The 22,118-nt window shown below is 29.0% G+C and overlaps 1 protein-coding gene and 1 long non-coding RNA gene across 2 annotated transcripts; both read right to left on the bottom strand.

Moving 5' to 3' along the window:
- Positions 1–864: 864 nt before the first annotated feature.
- Positions 865–2,647, bottom strand: LOC110650251 (dof zinc finger protein DOF2.2-like). The gene is made up of 2 exons (XM_021805138.2): positions 2,329–2,647; positions 865–2,150 (listed from the first exon to the last, which is right to left on the bottom strand). The coding sequence occupies exons 1-2, from the start codon at positions 2,377–2,379 to the stop codon at positions 1,245–1,247; spliced, it is 957 nt and encodes a 318-aa protein (XP_021660830.1). The 5' UTR covers positions 2,380–2,647; the 3' UTR covers positions 865–1,244.
- A 14,383-nt stretch (positions 2,648–17,030) lies between these two features.
- On the bottom strand, positions 17,031–18,832 carry LOC110650253 (uncharacterized). Its single transcript, XR_002493919.2, has 2 exons — positions 18,712–18,832; positions 17,031–17,361 (listed from the first exon to the last, which is right to left on the bottom strand). It is a non-coding gene; the product is annotated as an uncharacterized LOC110650253 (long non-coding RNA).
- Positions 18,833–22,118: the final 3,286 nt, after the last annotated feature.

The raw sequence follows: 22,118 nt of genomic DNA, 5'->3' as shown, positions 1-22,118 counted from the left end.
TCTCACTCTTTTCTTTCACCCACCAAACAATATAAGTACGTCCCTTCTATATAATTACAAAATCATTACCATCATCCATTCATACCTTCTCTCTCTCTCTCTCTCTCTCTCTCTCTCTCTCTCTCTCTCTCCATGTACACACATGCAGACTATTGCAGAGACTTATAATGCATGAAGTAAGGCAAGTATAGGTCACAGTTTTCTTCTATTGGTAAATATTATTGAACACAAGTAGAGCTCTCAGATAAATCATCTTATAAACGTGAGACAAGAAGGTGCTTTCTGGGAATTCTTGCTTTCCTACAGATAGAGGATATGGCCTTTAAATATCGGGAAATGGGAGAATCCCTACCTAGCAGATCAACACACTTTTATCAGGCCAGTTCCATTCAAATAGCCATAGCTACTGGTTGAGATAACCTGGTGAATTTCCAATGGATCTAAAGTCTACATATGACTAAAAATTGGAGAGAGAGAGAGAGAGAGAGAGAGAGAGACCTATATATGAACCCAAAATCAGCAATGGCAATAAGCTCACAATATTCTAATCGATCATCAGATAATAAACTTGCATTGTACGTCTGCCAAGATGGGCCAGATCACGAAGATTAGTGAATGAGAAAGAAAAACGAATTCATAGCTAATGTTCAATAAGCTTAAATCTTCTAATAAGTTGCCTCAGCACTAAAAACTTCCCTAATCGAAACTCTATCATCTGCTGCATATAAGTTTATCAGATAAGAATCAATAATCAGTGTATGATCAGTGAGCTTTTCTTCTTTCATCTTTGAAAGTGTTCAACGCAGTTGATTGATCGATTTGGCACTTTTTCGTTTGATGGACTGATGATGATGAGAATCCATGAACACAAATATAAGTTATATGATATAGCTCATTATGTCAGATATAATAAAACACCATTGACACCTCTCTTTCTCTCTCTCACACACACACACACTCTCAAACAAGCCATAACATACATACCAAAAGCACAACTCAAACAAACGAGGAAACAAAAACAAATAAATTTGAAATAGACATTCTACCATTTCTTGCTTCGATCTCCATGGATCGTGATCGAGTAGTGGAGGTTCCATTGATCTCGTGCGACCATTTTTGAAGAGATGGAAACTTGCATGCAACTTAATTTTTGGGTCAATTATCGCTAATTAATAAGTGCTACATAGTAGTCTCAAGCATCATGCGGAGATTCGTTTTCTTCTTTCAAACAGGAAAGATCAATGTTAAAAGAGATGGCTAGAGGAAGAAGAGTTGAGACCTGATAAATCTGTCCAGTTATTTCCATTCCAGTACTGATTGCTCTCCGAAATACCCAGAAATGGTTTGGATAAATTCAACCCTTGGTTATCTTCCATCTTCACTGGAGCCAACTGAGAAACCCTAGAGCGAGAAGTCAATGATCGGAGCTGGATATCCCCTACCATGGAAGTTGATGCTTCAACACCTTCACTTTGAAATGGGTATAAGCCAGTGGGTGGTGGCTCAAAGAAAGGGAATTGTTGCACTCCTCCAGTTGGTAAAATGGCAGTACTCATGCCTGAATTGCTTCCCATCTGGAATCCCATATCAGTCTGTCCACTACTACCACTAGCTGCTCCCATGTGTCCCTGAATTCCTCCAAAGCTTAGCCCAAGATTTCCAATACCAAATTGAGTAAGGTTATGCAAAGAGGTCATGAAAGGTAATTGACTTGGTTGTGGAGACAAATGACCAATAATCTCTGAAGGAACAGCATTTGTTGAGCTTGAATTTGAATCCATTTTCCCTTCACTGGAAACTGGGGATTTTGAGCTACTTTGGCTTTTGCTTTTCTTGTTTCTCCGGCATCCACCTCCAACTGGAACATTTCTAAGGGCACCACCTCTAGTCCAGTATCGCCGACATGTTTTGCAGAAGTGGCGGGGTTGAGAGAGGCTATAATTATTAAAATAGCAAAACTTGGTATTGGTGGATTCACACCTTGGGCATTTTAGGGCTACCTCTGGCTGTGGTATCTTTGCTAACCTGGCTCGATCAGCCATCGAACCAGGTCTAATCGAGCCAGTGCCACCGCCGCCGACATGAGGAGGTGGAGGAAGAGGTGGAAGCTGGGGGTTTTCATTCCTAACTCCTCCTTGTTGATTTGGTTGCTGTAAGACAAAAATTTTCAAGAATTGCAAGCATATTAAAGAGAAATTATATCTGGTATATTCAAGAAAAAGATCATAAAAAAGGAATTGGAATAATAATCTTTAAGATATGCTCTCTTTTTTATTTTGGGCAGTGGAAAAAGAAGCTGTGGATGGAAATTGAAGAAATTAACCTTACCTGCTGCCAGTTGGGAGGATCTAAATAGACTGGAATTGAAGAGAAAACCATGGTTTTTTTTTTTCGATCTTTTTTTTTTCTTTTATAAAGGTTGATGGGTCTTTAGGAAAGAAAATTTGGTGGAGAATCACACTAAGAGAATACCAGAGCCAAGAAAGCAAGAGAAAAAAGAGAATTAAAGGAGACGGTGAAGGAAAGATAGAGGAGATCTTTTGCTTATTTTTCTCTCTTTTATTCTCTCATTCTCTATCTCTTTTTGTTCTATTATATTTTTAGGGTTTGAGTGGACGAAACTTTCTTCACCTATAAGCTTTGTGATGCCTTTGGACTGAGTTTTTAGTGCTCAAGAAAAAAAAAGGGTTTGTGACTCATGCATGGAAGAGAGAGAGAGATGAGCATAAAAAAGCAAATAATCACTATATGTCCATTGTGGTGGTGGGATCTCCCCACGTAATTAAGATTTATAATTATGGAGACGCACGTTAACTATATTTCAATCTTTGATTTATGCTTATTCCAAATAATTTGTAACACTGCTTCTAGCTTTTGCTTCACCAATCATCTTCCTGCTTATACTGCAAAGCAAAAGTAGTTTGCATATGTTGAATTTCTGATTGATTACATAATAATTTCTCATTATTTGCAACATTTCTATTTAGGGTGAGCATTCAATTCAAACTGAACCAAATCGAATTAAATTATCAAAATTGAATTATTATATTTTAGAACCGAACCAAACATAAATAAATGAAAAATCGAATCGAATCAAACTACTTTATTTCGGTTCGATTCGGTTAAAACTGATTGGTTCCAAATTTTGCTTATTTTTTAATTTAGACTTAATTTTCAAGTTATTTAGTTTGATTTTAACTTTAGTTTGAATCTAATAGCCATTATTAATGAAATTAAGCAATATATATATATATATATATATATATATATATATATATATATATATATATATATATATTGCTTAAAATTCATAAATTTCCTATAAAAATAAATTAATTCAAAAATAAAAAAATACTATTCGGTTCGGTTCGATTCAAACTGATTTTTTTTCTCCAAAACCGAACAGAACTGAAATTTTTAAAATATAAAATCGAACTAAACTGAATTATATCAAAAACCAAACCAAATTACCGAATTAATGCTATTCGGTTCTATTTTTCGATTTAAACCGAATAGTGCTCACCCCTATTTTTAGTCATTGGATAAACTTCATTGAATAAATAATATTTTGGAAGTGATGATTAATTTTCCTTGGGTTAAAATATTCTCTTTATTTAAAAAATTTTTGGGCACATAGAATTGAATTTTTAAGTAGAAATTTATTGAAATGGTTATCATTAGCGTCACCAAATTACATTTGTTTTAAACAATAGACATATATAGACTGTAAAATGTTAACTAAGGTTTATGTTTCATCGATTAATGAAAATCTCTCTTTGGCCCAAAGAAAGAGAGATTTTTTATATTCGGAACTAATTTGAAAATATCAGAGTATAATATACTCATAAAAAAATTATTTTAATTTATTTTTTCATGCTTAAAATAATTTATACTGTTTTATCGTATAAGATATTAGAAACATTTATTTTTCATCATATATTTAATAAATTTTTATTGCATTAACATCATAAAAAATTTTCTAATTTAACAATATTCTATTATAAAATTTTTTAAATATATAATATTGATTTAAAAATATATAAAAAATAAATATAATTAATATTTTTCAAATTAATTTTTTATATAGCATTGACCACCTCGGGAAAAACTTTTCTAGCTCCGCCTCTTATCACATCAACATTCTAGCTAATCTTTATTTAATGCTGGAAGTATTAGCAAATATTAAAGATCTATGTTAGTTTCTTCATAATATTTAGGCAAAAGGTTTATTTTGCATCTTAAAGTATGGGCTAATAATCATATAAAATTTTAAAATATTTTGAGATTCAAATAAACTCTTTAAATTAAAAAATAAATAAATAAAATTTTTAAATTTTAAAAATAGATCAAATAATAAGCATTTTTATTGTTTTAGAGATAAATAAGTCTTTAACTTTTAAAAATAGATAAAAAAAAACTGAATTATAATTTATTTATAATATATATCCAACCAAGGTCGTGCACAAATCCTTTAGTGCATAGGATTCTTATCAATAATTATGCGTATTTGATTTGTAATATCTGGTAACTGCGTTTTAAAGTAGATTGATAAGTTATTATTTATCAAATGGTTCAAGAAACTTCTCTTTGGTTTCATTATTTTTGTTGTAGTTTCTAAGAGAACTTTCTTAAACTATTCAATGGAGAATAATTTATACATCAATATGCTCTAAAATGCAGAAAATATTCATCGAAACGTTGTAAATTAGATTCGCAAAATTGTTATTGAGAAATTCATGCACTAAAAAATTTTCGTGCACAATCTTGACTGAATTTATATTAGAAACAAATTATAGTTATATCTTTTTTTATTTATTTTTAAAAATTAAAATATTTATTTATCTTAATGGCTTATTTGATCTATTTTTAAAAGTTAAAAGACTAATTTACCCTAATGGCTTATTGATCTATTTTTAAAATTTTAAAAGAGTTAATTAATCTTTTTTAAAAATTGAAAAGTTTAATTGAGTTCCAAAACACTTTTAAGTAATTTTACTTAATATGTATATTATAAAGCAAACATTAATTAATTAAAGGTGAAAGGAGAGGAAAAATAAATAATTACTGGTCATATTTTGTTTGCTTCTAAGTGCTTAATATAATCGCAGCACTTTCCATCTTACGAAAGTGATTTAGTTGCAGTATATAGCATAGCAATACGTAAAACTAAACTACTTGAGATGACCAGAGTTTATATATATCTATTTTTTTCTCCATCTTTATCACCTTTTTGCTTAAAAAAAATATCTCCAAATTGTCTATCAACTTTTATTCTTTTTAAAATCATACAATAAAACCAATTTGTAATTTGTCTTTCTTTTCTGTTTTGTTTTGTTTTCTTTCTTATTTTCTTATACTCTTTCTTTCCTTTCTCCTTTTTCCCAGATTAAGACTGCAAATTGAGTGAGTTATGCAAGTTTCCTCCTGTGTTTGGGATGATTAGGAAGGAAACTTTTCTTTAAGGGCCAACATGGAAGGAAACATATCTTCTTCATTAAGGAATCTGCTCTCTAGCTACTTAGTGGAGATACTGTTACACATTCAAGGTTTTGAGGAATTAAGCCTGCCATTTTAGGTACAGTAGTACTGATACTGATTGGTTCTTGTTTGGTGGTATAGGGCACTGTTCTTGTTTCTTTCTTTCTTTTTCTTGGAGGAGAGCTTCCTTAGGGCCAAAAGGAGGGGGCCGTGCACTTGAAATTTCAATTTATTAGCTTTAGAATTCAAAAGGAAGTCCATCTGTCAAAAGATAAACTAAAGTAACACCATTATACTTTATAACTTTTTTTTTCCTTGCATGTATTGTTCCTTTTTTGTTTTTCGATAAGCAAGAAATTTGGATGGGTATGGCTCTTGCGTTGCACCCACAAAATCACAGTATCCAATCCTTGGACGAGTCATGTGGCCACTACGCATAGGAGACTCAACAATGCCACTTCTTCATCATTTTTATACTATCCCTCCCTCTACTTAATTTTCATGTTCGAAAATTCTTATCTAAGTTTGGTTTATCGTGGATTTTCCATATAATATATATAATGATATTATATCTTGCTAATGTATCTCAGTCATCAGATTTTTCTACTTAACTTAGATTCTTTTTAAGTTGAGTGCATAATGGTAGTTTGCTGACCGAAATTTAGTCAGAAGTCCTAAGTTAAAATTTTTCTAATTAATATTTAATACTCAACTTAACTCAACTAAACCTTTATAAAAAAAAAAAAATTGGGGTCGGCTATATGGATTCTCTTTCTCCACTCTAAACGATTTTGGATTAAATCCTCGGAAATATGTAATGCTTCTAGGTCATGTTGTACTACTCTCCTTCAAGTCAGTTTAGGTCTACTCCTTATTTTCTTTCTATCCTCTAACCTAATGTGCTCTACTTGTCTAACTGGAGCCTCCGTATGTCTGCGCTGCACATTATTAAACCACCTCAATCTCTTTTCTCTTAACTTATCCTCAATTGGCACTACTCCTACTTTTTCTGTAATACTCTCATTACGGACTTTATCTAGTCTAGTATGGCCACTCATCCACCTTAACATTCTCATCTCCGTAATTCTTATCTTAGACATATACGACTCCTTCAGTGCCCAATAGTCACTATCATATAACATGGCCGGTCGTATGACTGTATGGTAACATTTTCCTTTCAACTTATTGGGAATCTCATAATCACATAAAACTGTCGTGGCACGTCTCTACTTCAACCATCCGGCTTTAATCCTATAACTAACATCCTCCTCACATCCCCCATCTACTTGAAGGACTGAGCCGAGATATTTAAAGGATTACTTTGGGACAGTACCACTCCATCCAAACTAACTCCTTCACTATCACCAGTTCGGCCTTCACTAAACTTATAATGCATGTATTCTGTCTTTGTTCTACTTAACTTAAAGCCTTTTGACTCTAGAGTACTTCTCTGAAGCTCTAACTTTCTATTGACTCCTTCTCGCGTCTCATCTATCAGAACTATATCATCCGCAAACATCATGCACCAAGGGATACTCTCTTGTATATGTTTCGTCAATTCATCTAAAACTAATGTAAAAAGGTAAGGGCTTATAGCTGAACCTTGGTGTAATCCAACTGAGATAGGAAAATCTCTTGTGTCCCCTCCCACTGTGCGCACAATAGTAGTTGCTCTTTCATACATATCTTTTAACACTTGTATGTACCTAATAGATACTCCCTTTTGTTCTAACACTTTCCATAAAATATCTCTTGGAACACTATCATAAGCCTTCTCCAAATTGATAAAAATCATGTGTAAATCTTTTTTCACATCTCTATATTTCTTCATCAAGCTTCTAATGAGAAAGATCGCTTCCATAGTTGAACGACCGGGCATGAAGCCAAATTGTTTGAGAGAGACAGAAGTATCATGACGTAGTCGATGTTTCACAACTCTCTCCCACAACTTAATAGTATGGCTTATGAGTTTAATTCCCCTATAGTTTTAGCAACTCTATATGTCTCCCTTATTTTTAAAAATAGGTACTAAAATATTCCTCCTCCATTCATCAGGCATTTTTTTTGAGCTTAGAATCTTATTAAATAATTTAGTTAACCATGTCACTCCCATATCTCCAAAACACTTTCACACTTCAATTGGTATTCCATCGGGTCCACAAACTTTATCCACTTTCATTCTTTTAAGTGCTTCCTTTACTTCTAAAAATTTAATCCTTCTAGTATAATTCACATTCTTTTCTATTGCTCTGTAGTCTATATTCACGCTATTACCATTTTGACTATTATTAAGGAGATCATCAAAATAATTTCTCCATCTTTCTTTAATGTCCTCATCTTTTACCAACACTTTTCCTTCTTTATCCTTAATGCACCTAACTTGATTGAGAACTTGACATTTTTTTTCTCTCCTCCTTGCTAATTTATAAATATCTTTCTCCCATTCTTTAGTTCTAAGTTTCTCATATAACTTTTCAAAGGCCTGCGCTCTTGCTTGACTAACTACCTTTTTCGCCCCTTTCTTTGCTATCTTGTACTGTTCATATGCCTCATTATTATCACACTTAGGTAATTTCTTATACCATTCCCTCTTTCTTTTCACTGCTTTTTGTATTTTCTCATTCCACCACCATCTCTCTTTTGAGGGTGGTCCATGTCATCTAGACTCTCCAAGTACTTTTCCAGCTACTTCTCTAATCTTTGATACCATTTGTATCCACATACCATTAGCCTCCATATCCAGCTTCAATGCTTCGGACTCGAGAAGCTCATTTTTGAACCTCACTTGCTTTACTCCTTTGAACTCCCACCACTTTATGTATATATATATATATATATATATATATATATATATATATATATATATATATATATATATAAAATTAATAAGTGAGATACAAAATTATTTATAGATCCATTTTAATCCACTCAATTCTTCAATTGTTATTACTGACTTAAACCAAAACACTGATTTTTCTTTTTGTATAATTTTACAAGTCCATGATCCTTAGAGATTCCAAACAGCACCAATACAGTTGCCCACATCACCCTCACCCTAACCTGAAAACAACTTGATATCGATGATGATAAATCTGTTTTTACAATATAAAAATGGGAAAACTAAATAGATGATCACGTAGAACTTATATATTTAACAAATAAATTTCACCATATATTTCACCATATATCTCATGTCTTAAGAACCGGATATAGGTAAAAATAATCCATAAAAATAATATTTGACAAGAAATTGATTTCTATTGTTGGGTTGGTATATGGGTCCTGCGAGAAGACTAATTAATCACAAATTAAAAATCTAAAGATCTAGTAAACTTATATATTCTAAAAGGAAATAACTCTTTAATGTAAGAGAGGTGTTAATTTGATTATTAGAAAATTAATTAAGCATGCATATTTAATAAATTAATTGGGTATACATTTTCTTTTCTCAATTATAGCCTAGAAGTCATAGGATATTATTCAATAAAAGCCAAGAATAACAAAATCATCATGGACAAAGTTCTAATTTTAATTTTCCTTTCTATTGGACTTATTCAAGTAAAACGCACACAAGTATATGTATATATCCAAACCTAGAACTATATTGGCCCCTCAAGGACCTTGATGTGCCTACATATATAGAAACAAACTCATATATTCATTCTCGCAGATACTAATGGGTATGAACTGTTGAGTACCACGAGTTGTTGAGATTTAACCATGTGAGGAATAGGCCACTTGAATAAAACTCATCGCTGAAAACTGACTTACAAGGGAAGGGTGCCTAGAAACTTATTAACCTTTCACCAAGGTTGTTCCTTAGCGATCACTACAAAAATAATAAGTTTTACAGCCAATTATTGCAACTGACTAAAATCAATTGCTTTTAGCAATCGATTTATAATTTTGATTTTTTTTTTTTAGTAAAATAGTTCATTTTAAAAAAATTTAGCAACAAATTTAAGAATTGGTTGCTAAATCAGTTGTTATTAACAATCGATTCATAATTAATTGCTAAAATTAGTTGCTAATCGCAACTAATCCATAATTGATTGCTAATCGATATTAGAAAAACCTTAAATATACGATTAGCAACTGATTTTAAATCAGTTGCTATTAGCTATCAAATAAGAAATCGATTGCTAAAATCTATTGCTAATAGCAAACGATTTTAAAATTGGTTACTAATAACAACCGATTTAGGGAATTGTTTGCTAAATTAAAGAATTATTTTAATTAGCAACCAATTTACAATCAGTTATAAAAATTAGCAATTGATTTGCACTCAGTTACAAAAATTAGCAACTAATTGCAAAATTGTTGCTAAAATTGATTGTTATTTGCAACTAAGTCCTTATCGATTGTTAATAGTAACCGATTTTTACAACCAATTGTAAATCAGTTACTAAATTTTTTTTCCCAAAAATTTTTGCCTATTTTTTTTTTGGTTTGCAACCGATTTGCGAATTTGTTGCTAACAGCGATCGATTTTTATAACCAATTTTTTCCCCAAAAAATTTCCGTTTAATTTTTTATTTTCTTTTTTTTTTTGACTTATAACTAATTTGCGAATTAATTGCTAACAACAACCGATTAAAACCGGTAGCTTATAGCAACCAATTTTGCAACAAATTTTTTTCCTCTAAAAATTTCAGTCTAATTTTTTTTTTTTAATTTGTAATTGATTTTTGAAATTGATTATCGATTTTGCAGTCAGTTTTTTTTCTCTCAAAAAATTCTCACCCATTTTTATTTTTTTATTTTGATTTACAATTGATTTGTAAATCAGTTGCTAATAGCAACTAATTTCTGCAACCAATTGCAAATCGATTAAAAAATTTTTTCCTAAAAAATTTCTGTTCAATTTTTTAAAAAAATTAGCAACCGATTGAGCAATCGACAATTAGTTGCTAATTCGTTTGTATAAACTACCACTCTTTTTTTTTCTCCACTACCCATTTTTTTCTTTTTTTCTTTTTTCTCTCACTTTTTTCATTATCCCTTCATTCTCATATATTTTATTCATCATTTTTTTCTTTTCTAACATATTTTTCTCATTATTTTTTCCTTCTCATTTAATTTCTTCATCATTTTTTTTCTCATTTATTTTCTTCTTCATTTTTTTCTTTCTCATATATTTTCTTCTTAATTATCTTTTTCTTTCTCATCTATTTTCTTTTTCATCATCTTTTTCTTTATCATCCATTTTCTTCTTCATCTTTTTCTTTCTTATCTATTTTCTTCATCATTTTTTTCTTTCTCATCCTTTTTTCTTTTTATCTTCTTTTTCTTTCTCATCTTTTTTATTTAATTTATTTTTCTTTGGCACAAAATAAAAATTTTTGTACAAATATATTTTTTGTTAGTAAATTATTTGTAGTGTTAATTTTTAGTAATTTTTTATTATAATTAATATATATATACATGGTAATTTTTTCAGTAATTAGTCTTATAAATATGTTTTTATATTTAATTTTTTGTTAATATTTTTTATAATAGTTATTATTAGTAATTTTTTTATATTAATTTTTAGTACTAATTTTCATTAATAATTTATTATTTTATTAATTTTTGAAAATTTTATTTATTTGAATTTTTTTATTTCTTATTTGAAAATTTAATTTTTTTTATAATTTTTTTGAAATTAGCAATTGACTTTTTAATTGCTAAATTAGTTGCAAATGGCAATAAATTTATAGAATCGTTACAAAATTATAAAATTGAATATACCAAATATTTTGCAATTGATTATGTTTTGGTTGCTACATCAGTTGCTACTAACAACCGATAATTTTTTATCAAAAGCTTTATTTTTTAAGTTTAATTAATTTAGAAACTGATTTGATTGTCGATTGGTATTTACAATTGATTTAGTTACCGGTTACTATTTGTAACCAAGTTCATTGCAATCGATTGAATTGATTAGTAATCAATTTTAATAAATTAGTAACCGATTTGATTGCTAATCTTATTTTTTTTATAGTGGATGTGGGATCGTAACACACATATAGCAATTCCTACCTATTTGAAAATAATATTAATTTTAAAAAGATTCATAAATACTTTCCTAAGCACTAGTTTGGATAATTAGGAGCCCATTTTTTTATAAGTAATGCTGAAAATTAGGACTTGTGATTGTAAATTCTACTCGTGGGGTTTTATTTTAGGATTCGTTTGAGATTTGAATCAGACCTAGAAGATATGAAATTCTAAATTTGTTCGGCAACAAATTTTGAAGTAATTTTTAGTATTTTGGCATAGTGTATATAATAATGTTTAGAAGTTAAGGGAGTGGCTTATGAAAAATTATTCATCCTAATTTTAAGAGATTAAGTGACCGTTTTAACTAGAAATATTATTATTTTTATGTTTAACAGTTAATCTAATAGTTATTTTTATCAAATATTCATGCTTTAGGTCATTATATAAATAACTAACTACGAATAATTAATATCTAACGACTAATAAAAAAACGACAACTACTAAAATAATTGGTAAATATTAAAATGGTTAATATTGTAAAATAGGACCTTAATATAAAATGTAGATGAATTTTCATTTTAATTTCGTTTTCTCGTGAGATTCATATTGTTTTAATTATTAGATGTATAAATCACTAACTATTTCCTAAGTAAATAGGCTCAAAGTTAACCAATACTTGCTTGAATATTAATGCAAAAGAAATAGCTAGGTTTTCTACAAGGGAAATTAAGAGAAAAATAGGAAATCGACATACTTGTAATAATTAATGGCTCATTTAAAATTTATCATAATAATGATAAAAATCATTAATTATACAGAGGATTTTACAAAATAATTTTCTGGAAGACAGGGGAATGGACGCACGTAGCGATAAAACATCAAATCTTAGTCATCATATGCTTTATGGTCGGGAATTCTGGATTCCGAGTCAGGCATTAAGTGGGTCCCATACACTTGTCCTAACAAAGTAATCCTACGGAATATATACGGTACACCGCCACTTCTATCTGCTCCCTTGTGTCTTATTCTTCATAATGCCCTTTTTTCCACATCGCAAATATGTGTTCATATATATATATATATATATATATATATATATATATATATATATATATATATATTAAATTATGGAGTTACAAATAATTTTAATATATGATTAAGTTCAGTTCTCCAGCTAAATAATTATCAAAAATTTTAAATTATAGTTATAAACAACTATAAAATTAAAAATTCAAACTTGAATAGAATTCAATAAATTAAAAAACATTTACTTATGCATTTTAATTAAAAAAAATAATTATTCACATTGAAATTAAAAAATTTTATTAATAATTTTTTAGTGACATTAGCCCTACCTTCCTTGTCTACTTTCTCCATTTCACAACATATCCAGGCATCGAGGATTTCTGTGGTGATTTTTAGAGATGTGGACATGTCGATGCCAATTTCACAGGCGGCAAGCCCATGGATTTCAGGGAAAGGAGTGCATGGAGATGTGGGTTCGAGTGAGGGAAATGGGAGCTGTGGGTCGTATTAACAGTGAGGTGGTCGGAGATTGCGAGGCAATTTGCTGGCTCCGGTTGGAGCAATAGGTATGGTGAGGGGAGGAAGAAGGTGAGCGCCGGGGTCTGCAGTTGGTCTTTTATATAGTAATAATAATAATAATAATAATAAAATTCTAATCAATAACAATAATTAATAAAAATATATGTATATAATTAATAGTTTTATTAATAAATTTAATAAAAATAAAATAATTTTATTAATAAATAATTATTAATTAATTTATTTATAAAGATGAGAGAGAAAGAGAAAAAAAAATATCAAATAGAGATTTTATTCTTAAGGAAAGAAAAAAAAAATTCCCTAGAAATTATAGTTTAATTTTTATCAATTTAATATTTTGTGTTTTCCTCCGTTAATAAATATAGTCTAAATTATTAATTATCATTAAATGATGCTGATGTGATGAATACGTGGTGTTGACATAGTTGGATATGACAAATATGACATTGATGTGGCATCACATGGCATATGTAGCGCTTATGTGGCTAGCCCCATGCATTCGTCCTATTAGTATCATTTAATAACAACTAATGATTTAAACTACATTTATTAACAAAGGAAAATATAAGATATCAAATTAATAAAAATCAAACTATGGTTCTTTATGATCACATAATATTTTTTTATTATTTTTTTTAAAGAAAAAGGCAAGAAAATGATTTTATACTTTTTAAGTTAAAAACTTGCTATTGCACCTTACACTAAATTTTATGAATAAAATTAAAATTTAAATATATTTCAACAGCAAATTAGAAGCGTGTGAAACAACCATTGAAAAAAAAAAGTCAGTAAAAAATTACCCAAAATTTGGAAATGAAAGCCTCTAAATTGAAATTTCAGTCACTTGCAACATGGGAATAACCTAGACTAGATGATTGGGTCAATGTTGATGCTTATTATTCTTGTTTTATTGTTTTTTTTTATTAAAAATTGATTATAGATTAAATTCGAGACTTTATAATTTTAAAGACTCTAAGTGTTTGCTTGATATTGAGTTTAAAAGGCCAAAACTCTTTTTCTGAATAAAAATACTATTTTAGATATTATTGAAAAAAATAATTTGAAAAAAATTATTTTGTTATTTTAATGTTCTTATAACTGAAATTTATCAAATTTAATTTTAAATTATTTTTTAATATTTTTAACTAGTATATTTAAAAAAAATAATTTTCTCAATAGTAATTTTAATAATAATACCAAAAAAAATGTTATTAATTGTTTTATCTTCATTGTTATATATATATATATATATAACACTTTGTTTTTCTGTTATAGGTAAAAGGATTTTCTGTAGCCAAAATAAAAATGGGAAAACTCAACTTGAAGGATGATCAAGATATGTCAAATCATTCCTTTTCAGAATGCGAAGAATTACAAGGACATGATTAAGTTGAAGTCGATTATAATATAATATGTGGTGGACTGAATATTTGATCAATGTCAATAATTCTGAAAATGAAAGCGATCCAACCACTATTCCTCCACAGAAGATTCGTGCAAATCCAAAATAATTTCTCAAAACTATGACAAAAGTCTTTTTTTAATAATTTTTAAAATTGAGATGCAACTTTGACATGGTTAGGGGTAAGTATTATTCGGTTTGAATCGAATAGACTGAATTAAATTGCTTTAATTTGGTAATTCGATTCGATTTTTAAGATAATTCGATTTGATTCAGTTTGATTTTACATTTTAAAAATTTCGATTATTTCGATTTGGTTTGATTTTAGAGAGAAAAAAGTCGATTGAACCGAACTGAACCAAATTGTTTTATTAATTTTTAAAATGATTTATTTTTATAGGGAATTTATGAATTATATATAATTTATTATATATATCTTGTTTAATTTCATTATTTAATAGTTATTAGATTCAAATCAAGATCAAAATCATATCAAATAACTTGAAAATTAAATCTAAATTAAAAGACTCATCAAAACTCAAAAACTGATCGGTTTGAACCGAATTGAACCGAAATAGAGTGATTCGGTTCGATTCGATTTTTTATTCATTTCGATTCGATTCAATTTATAAAATATAGCAATTCAGTTTTAATAGTTCAGTTCGATTCAATTCAGTTTGAACCGAATGCTAAGCCCTAGACATGGCTAATAAAATTATGTGTAAGTCACTTTACTAATATGTTTACATATCCCTTTTTATTTAATTTAAACTACTTGTATTTTTTTTTTTAATCAAATTGGAGAATGGAACTCGAAATTAATTATATCCATAAGTGATATATTTTCAATTATTTGACCACTAAACAACTACTTATATGTATATAATGTCATAGAATAATTATAGCATTTAATATGGATATTGAAATTGCATGGATGGGTGGTGATTGATTTGAAACGTGGACTTTGGAATTGTTTAATAGAGGAAAATCATAAGAATGGAAGGTGGTGGTGATGGAATCCAATTCCTCTGCCCAGTGTACGGCTTTTCCCTCACTTTCATGCCAAAAGCCAGCATCCCCCCGTCATATGTGGAGAGTTCTAGTTGTAAAGGAAGCTCTCTTGCAGCCTTAACACATTCACTTGCCTCCCCCTCCCTGTGTGTTTGTCTCTCTCTCTCTCTCTGTTGCAGCCTTAAAACATTCGCTTGCCTCCTCTCTCTCTCTCTCTCTCTCTCTCTCTCTCTCACAGTGAGGCCGATTGCACCACATTCAGTACAATGTTTAGCTAGTTTGCTACTCATTTGAAAAGTCAAGCTCTTTATTTTGATCCAAATCATAAAGAGGGAATTTATCATGGATAATAAATGAGTGAAATTTATTTAATTTGATAATTACGGTCAATTTGTTGAAGAAGAATTTGACCATCAATATTTAAAAAAATTTTAATTGTCATATTTATTGAACAATTAATGATTGAGAGTCTAAAATTAAAAGTTAATTTCTAACCACACAGTCAAATATTTTAAATATACATATTGATAATATCATCCAACTTTTTTAGTGTCCCAATTATAGGTCCCATGGGATTGCAAGAAATTGAAAAACCTACTTTTGGTTAATGTCTTGTGTGAGAGTTGCATATAAATGCAAGTGCAGGGCTTGAGAAGGGTCAAATTGCATCAGAAACATGGCTCCCACACTGCAAAAAGATGGTACCATGGTCTGTAATGGGTTGTAATATAAGTGGCTACATGCTAATTTTGATCTTAGGAACTTTACTTCATAATTGCACATGCAAACTGACATAAATTTGATGCTCTATTCTATCAGCTACCTATCTTGCTTTATAGCTTCTGGGTCATGGGCAAAGGCCTAAATTGTGAAGGACCAAAACCATAAAAGGCACCTACCCTTTATGTTTCTCCAGCAGTTCATGCCAATAGACGATAGGCAGAGCAAAATTGCCATGTAAGATGCCACTTTAATCCATATGAAAAGCTATTAGAAGCAATTTCAAGTGGGTCATGTATGTGTGAATGCAGAATTCACTAAATAATTGCTCTATTTTGTCCAAATTGCTTCCTTTGAAAAATTAAGATGGAAAGTTCAACAAAAATACTTGAGCAGCACAAGTAGTGAAAAAATCAGTTTGTTCTTATGATGACTAGTTGGTGTAACCATATCCACAACACAACTTCAGACATTCAAAGATTAAAGTGCAAGGCTTTCAGAAGAGAATAAATCTTTCTCATAGAGTGATGTGTTGGTGTCTTTGTAACAGCCAAGATTGGTAAAATCAAATTAGCTTTTCGTCTAGCAATAACTCATTGGCGTACACAAGTTTGCCTAGATGGTGTACTTAGTCCTTGAATTTTACTATGATTAATAATAAATTCCTCTTAAAAGAAATGGCTCTTGCATTGCATGCTCATTATACAAGTGCAATGTCCCTTTGAAAAAAGATACTGATTCTTTGCTCCCCACTTGTGGCTTAAGCATATCCAATTTAAGACGTCAAGATTGTAATGAAGCAAGCAATATGGAAAGTGAATTTAATAGTCTTAAAAATTTTATATTGAGAGAAAATTCTAGTGCTTACTACCAACTCCAATTCACACTTCTCGTTAAAAAGCATATAAAGTACATGTTCTTCCATTACACATTTTGTAATGTTGGTGGAGGCTCTTGTATTACAGATTATTACAAGGTTATGCTGGTCAGCACAAACTTTCTATCAGGAATAAAGAAAAATGCAATAGAAAAATGATGTTTGAACCTTGTCTGCTTCAACACCCGATCAACTTTCTCCATATGCTTAACCAGTGGAACGATGTATTTGAAGAACGATATCCAGGTTCAATCTACTGCCTTCCCCGATTAAGCCTCTGCAGGTGGCAATTAATACCATCCCAAGGCTTTCTGTTCTTGGTAGTCTGCACACCAGGGTGGTCAAAATTTTTAGTTAATGAAAATTAATATAACTACAACGTAATAAGAAACAAAATGGAAGATTTTATAGGATTGATGAATTCTGATCAAGTGAGTATTCGACAAACTGATAAAGAATTATAGACCTCAACCGCAAGACTTTAACACATACAATTACTGTCTGATGTAAAATAACATATGTCAATCTCAGTAAGATAACACATAAATCCAGGGTTAAGGTATTCACCAAGAATAGACTTGAACATGAAACACAGAATGCAGTTAATTTCTGAAATTCAATAACTTCCTCAAGACAATCACTTCTCAACTTAGCATTGTTTCAATACTTATAGTTAAGAGTCAAGCAACTGCCTGTCCCTACTTTAGCCCATGGAAATGATATAAGGGAGTTAACTTTTGTTTACATCTCTTGCTGCAAATTACACAAATCAGAAGACCAGTTCACAACTTCGAGTCAATAATGGGTATTAGATGGTGAGAAATGTAAACAGAAATTCAGCTAAAGAAAGATATATTGGAATTTCCTGTAGTTAACAAAGATATCTTGAAATCATCTGTTTACTCAAAGGCCGTAAACAAAGTTCAGCTCTAAAGAGTACTTGATTTCCTTTGCCTTGATGGCTACAATTACTTAATTAAAAAGAGAAAAAGGAGAGGGAAAACAAAAAGTGGAGGAGGAGGAGGAGGAGGAAGAATCGTGAGGGGTGTGAGAAGAAATGCCCAATATGGGAATTTGAAAGCATTAAGAAACTCAATGTAACTTCCCACTACTTTCCAAAAAGCTGACTTTTTCTCTCATTAGTACATCATTGAATTTACGAAAAAAAATACCATATAGGATTCAAAGGATCACACAGTATCCAAAACAAGAAGCTTTCAATTTCAAATCAACAATCTACAACTCAAACACTATAATCATCTCAATTATTAAAACTGCAATTATCAATATAAACCAGACACTTCTTGTCAAAATGAAAGATTACCAAAATTGAAACGATGTCATTGCAACCATACAAAGAACAAACTTTTAAACCAAAAATAGCTCTCTGAAAACCACCCAAAATTTCTCCATTTTCACACAAAATTCATCCCATTAACTGGTAATTACCGAAACACATCAAAACCAAAAGCTAAGTTCCAAATGCTAAAACCCCATCTCCTACACTAAAACAAAGAATCCATCTTTCTGGTTTAATCTAATAACAAATCCCTCAAATGGGCATCAAACCAACAAAGAGATATATATTCAAGTTCATCTGAAAGACCAGAAAATCAAAACAGTGAAGGAAAAAAAAAAAAAAAAGGAACAAAATTGAGAAAATTATAGAACTAACCGAATCGGTGACTTGAATAGCCAGAGAGGGAAGGATTTTCCAAATTAGGCTTGCTGTTACTTCATTTTTGTGCGCAGCTAATTTGATTTTTAATGAGCTAAGCATGCAAGCCCATTACAATTTAGGGTCTAAAAGGCTTTTCACTGATCTATTCTGGGCTAGTTGAAATTTTAAGGAGGCCTATGGGCCCAAAGATTTAGATTTAGGGACCAAGAGTGACCATTGGCTTCAAGTCCAAAAATATCCCATTTTGATTTTTATTATGCTTAAACCAACTCAAAAATATTCTAAGCATGGTAAAAAAAAAATAATAATAATCAAATTATTAATAAAATTAAAATGATAATTATTTTTAACACATCAAATCAAATTTTAAAATAGATAAATTACATAATTGGTATCTCAGCTCATATAACAGTAAGACACTTAAAGTTTAATTTGTAACATAAAATTCTCTAATTTTTAATTTAAATTAAAGAAATAAACATAATAATTAATATTTTAATATTAAATTAGGTATTAGGTTTAATTGATGATAAATCTATGCAGTAGAACAATCAAAGCAGATTTCTTGTAGAATTCAGAAAGCTTTAATAAGACTAATTCCTCCAAATGGCAAATCAAGTTGTTTGTGGTTGGAAGAAGGCCATTTTCACACAAAGATTGTCAACAATTGTAGCTAAACTATAAACAAATAGGCTTTTAGATGGCTCACTTCTTCAATGAGGATTACAGCTGGGTGGCCAAAAATTCATTTGTCTTAACCTGCTTCCAGCTGTTCTGGCTCCACACATTATCACATGATGTTATATTATTCTAAGTGTAAAAAATTAAATTAAATATTTATTTTTAAATTTATATATTTATTATATATTTTTTAATTATTTTTATATAAATTTTGATATAAATAATTAATTTAGTAATTATTAAAAGAAATACATGAATATAAAACCATAGGGAATAAATAAAAGGAAAATAAAACAAATTATTAATTGTAATAGAAAACGAACCATATTGAAGATTGTCTTCAAAGATTATTACAACTTTTTCTTTTAATTTTAAGTTTTTTTTTTCAGTTCTTATTTTTTTAAGTTTTAATTATTATTATTTTTATTTTATTAATATATATATATATATAATAAAATATAAATTTATAAAAAATAAAAAAAAATTAAATTAGAAATTAATAAATTATTAATTTTAATTATTTTTATATATTAATATTAATATGAAGTTAATAAAGAGTTTTTTTTTTAATTTTTATTTTTAAATAAAAAATTATTATTAAAATTTTAATTTTTTATTTTATAATTTTAAAAATTTAATTTTTTTTTTTTTTAGTTGAAGTTTTTATAAGTGATTATATGATTAATAATATTATTATTTAATATTTATTAAAAAAATAAAAAACAAAATATATAATAAAATGTTAAAAAAAAAAAAAAAAATAATATAATAAAATAATATATAAAAATATATATAAAAATATATATAATATGATGAATAAAAAAAAAAAAAAAAAAAAAGCCTCTTTTTTTTTTTTTTTTTTTTATCAAAAAAAATATTATATTAAAATATATAATAAATTTTTATTATTAATTTATAGTTGATTTTTTTTAGTTTATAAATTATAAAATTTTAAATTTAAATCTTAATAAAAATTAATTGTATAAAAAATTAATAAAATTTATATTGATTAATCACTGCATTTTTTAATTCCCATAAAATTATTAGAGTTTGTTGTAATATTATAAAATTTTAAGTTTAATCTCAATAAAATTATTGTCATTTGCTTCTTCTATCTTATTTCATAACTTGAAGTCCTGCCCCATAGACACTCCTCATCTGATTGAACTTGTAGGCTAAATTTAGGTGAAGAATCCCATTATTCCAGCAAATCGACATATTTTTGACGATGAATGTTAACCATGCAGGTTCAGAGAACATTTTACGTCCCATTTCTTTAAGCAACACTGCTCTCATAATTATTATTATTTTTTTAAATCAATTGGGTATTTAAAAAATTTGCCATCTAAATAATTATTTATTAGATATGGTACAGTATTAAATTGTTACATATTGTTTATTGATTTAAAATAATTATATGATGGGTCAATCTTTTTCCTTAAGGAAGGTAAAGGATTATATTCCAACAATAATTGCTACATAATTTGCAAGCTTCCAAGAAGGCAAAGATGCTTGATTCTCTCTTAACTATTATAAATGCATCCCTCATCCTTAATCTCTTCTTTTTACAAATTAAATCATCAAAAATTACAAAGGGTAATCCAAATTACAAGTCACTCAACTATAAATTTATAAACCCATTTCTTTACTTGCAACCACCTGTATCCTAATTGAGCAAGACTTGGTTTCAGTTTCTTCTCAAGTGATGGAAAGATTATTTGTGGAAATTCTCTAAACATTGGCCAAGCAAAGTCCAGCCAACTTCAAAATTCTTTAGAAACTCAAGCCTAATCTTAATCTTAAAATCTAGTTATTAAAGTTAGAGTGACTAATATGTTATGAAGAAGTTTCAAGATTTATAAGTAACCAACGTAAGATAAGAGGTCAAGAAGATTTTTTTTTTTTTTTTTTTCACTGGATTAGTCCCAATTTTGAACATTTCAAAATTCTCAAACAACCATTTTCAGAATATGTGATAACCCAAGAAAGCACAAAAAGGAAATGATTTTGACTTTGGCTTATACTAGAGATTCAAATTCCAAATTTGAAGCTAAAAATTAAAAATAGCATTATATTCGGAAAATTTATTCAGTGTAATCATTTTATGTATAATGAATATACTCTAATAGTTAATTATGATAGAATTTACTTAAAATTCATTATAATTAATGATCATAATATGATCATTGTACGTATAATGATTATATTTAAATTTTATTGGCCATTAGATCTAATAAAAATTCTGATTGAATAGCTGGCAATTCATAGACAGAGAAGTGAGTTCCCAAATATTTTTAGTAAATGAAAAGGTTGCCAAAACCCAAACCAGAAGTAATTAAGATGCAGCTGGTTTTAATGAAATGGGACCAAATGAAATGAATTGACTTCCACAATGGACCACTTGAGGGTTTCCTTCTTCACATGGAGCCATGTTAGAGTACCCTTCCCTACCCATACGCCATCATTTGCCCAACCCAGTCTAAAATAATATCATTTGTTTTTTTTTTTTTTAGAAAGAGTCAATGAATAGTAATTATTCTCATATTTTTTATGCTTAATTTTTTTTAAGTGAATGGAGATTATCAATTAGTAATTGGATTTGAAAAAATTCATCTATTGGTTCTTATTGATAAAAAAATTTAGATTAAAAGAAAATTGAGTTTTTTTTTTCTTTTTTTTTTTTGAATTGCCCTTGTGACCTTGTCACTTTTGAACACCTT

Source organism: Hevea brasiliensis, chromosome 6 (genome assembly GCF_030052815.1).
Source record: "Hevea brasiliensis isolate MT/VB/25A 57/8 chromosome 6, ASM3005281v1, whole genome shotgun sequence".
Classification (NCBI taxonomy): Eukaryota; Viridiplantae; Streptophyta; class Magnoliopsida; order Malpighiales; family Euphorbiaceae; genus Hevea; species Hevea brasiliensis.
Note: the sequence above shows the minus strand (reverse complement) of the source record. Positions and strands in the feature narration are given on the sequence as shown.

Coding starts and splice junctions, on each gene's coding strand:
- LOC110650251 (XM_021805138.2), bottom strand. CDS start 2,379: ATGGTTTTCTCTTCAATTCCAGTCTATTTAGATCCTCCCAACTGGCAG. Junction 2,151..2,328: donor ATCCTCCCAACTGGCAGCAG/GTAAGGTTAATT, acceptor TTTGTCTTACAG/CAACCAAATCAACAAGGAGG.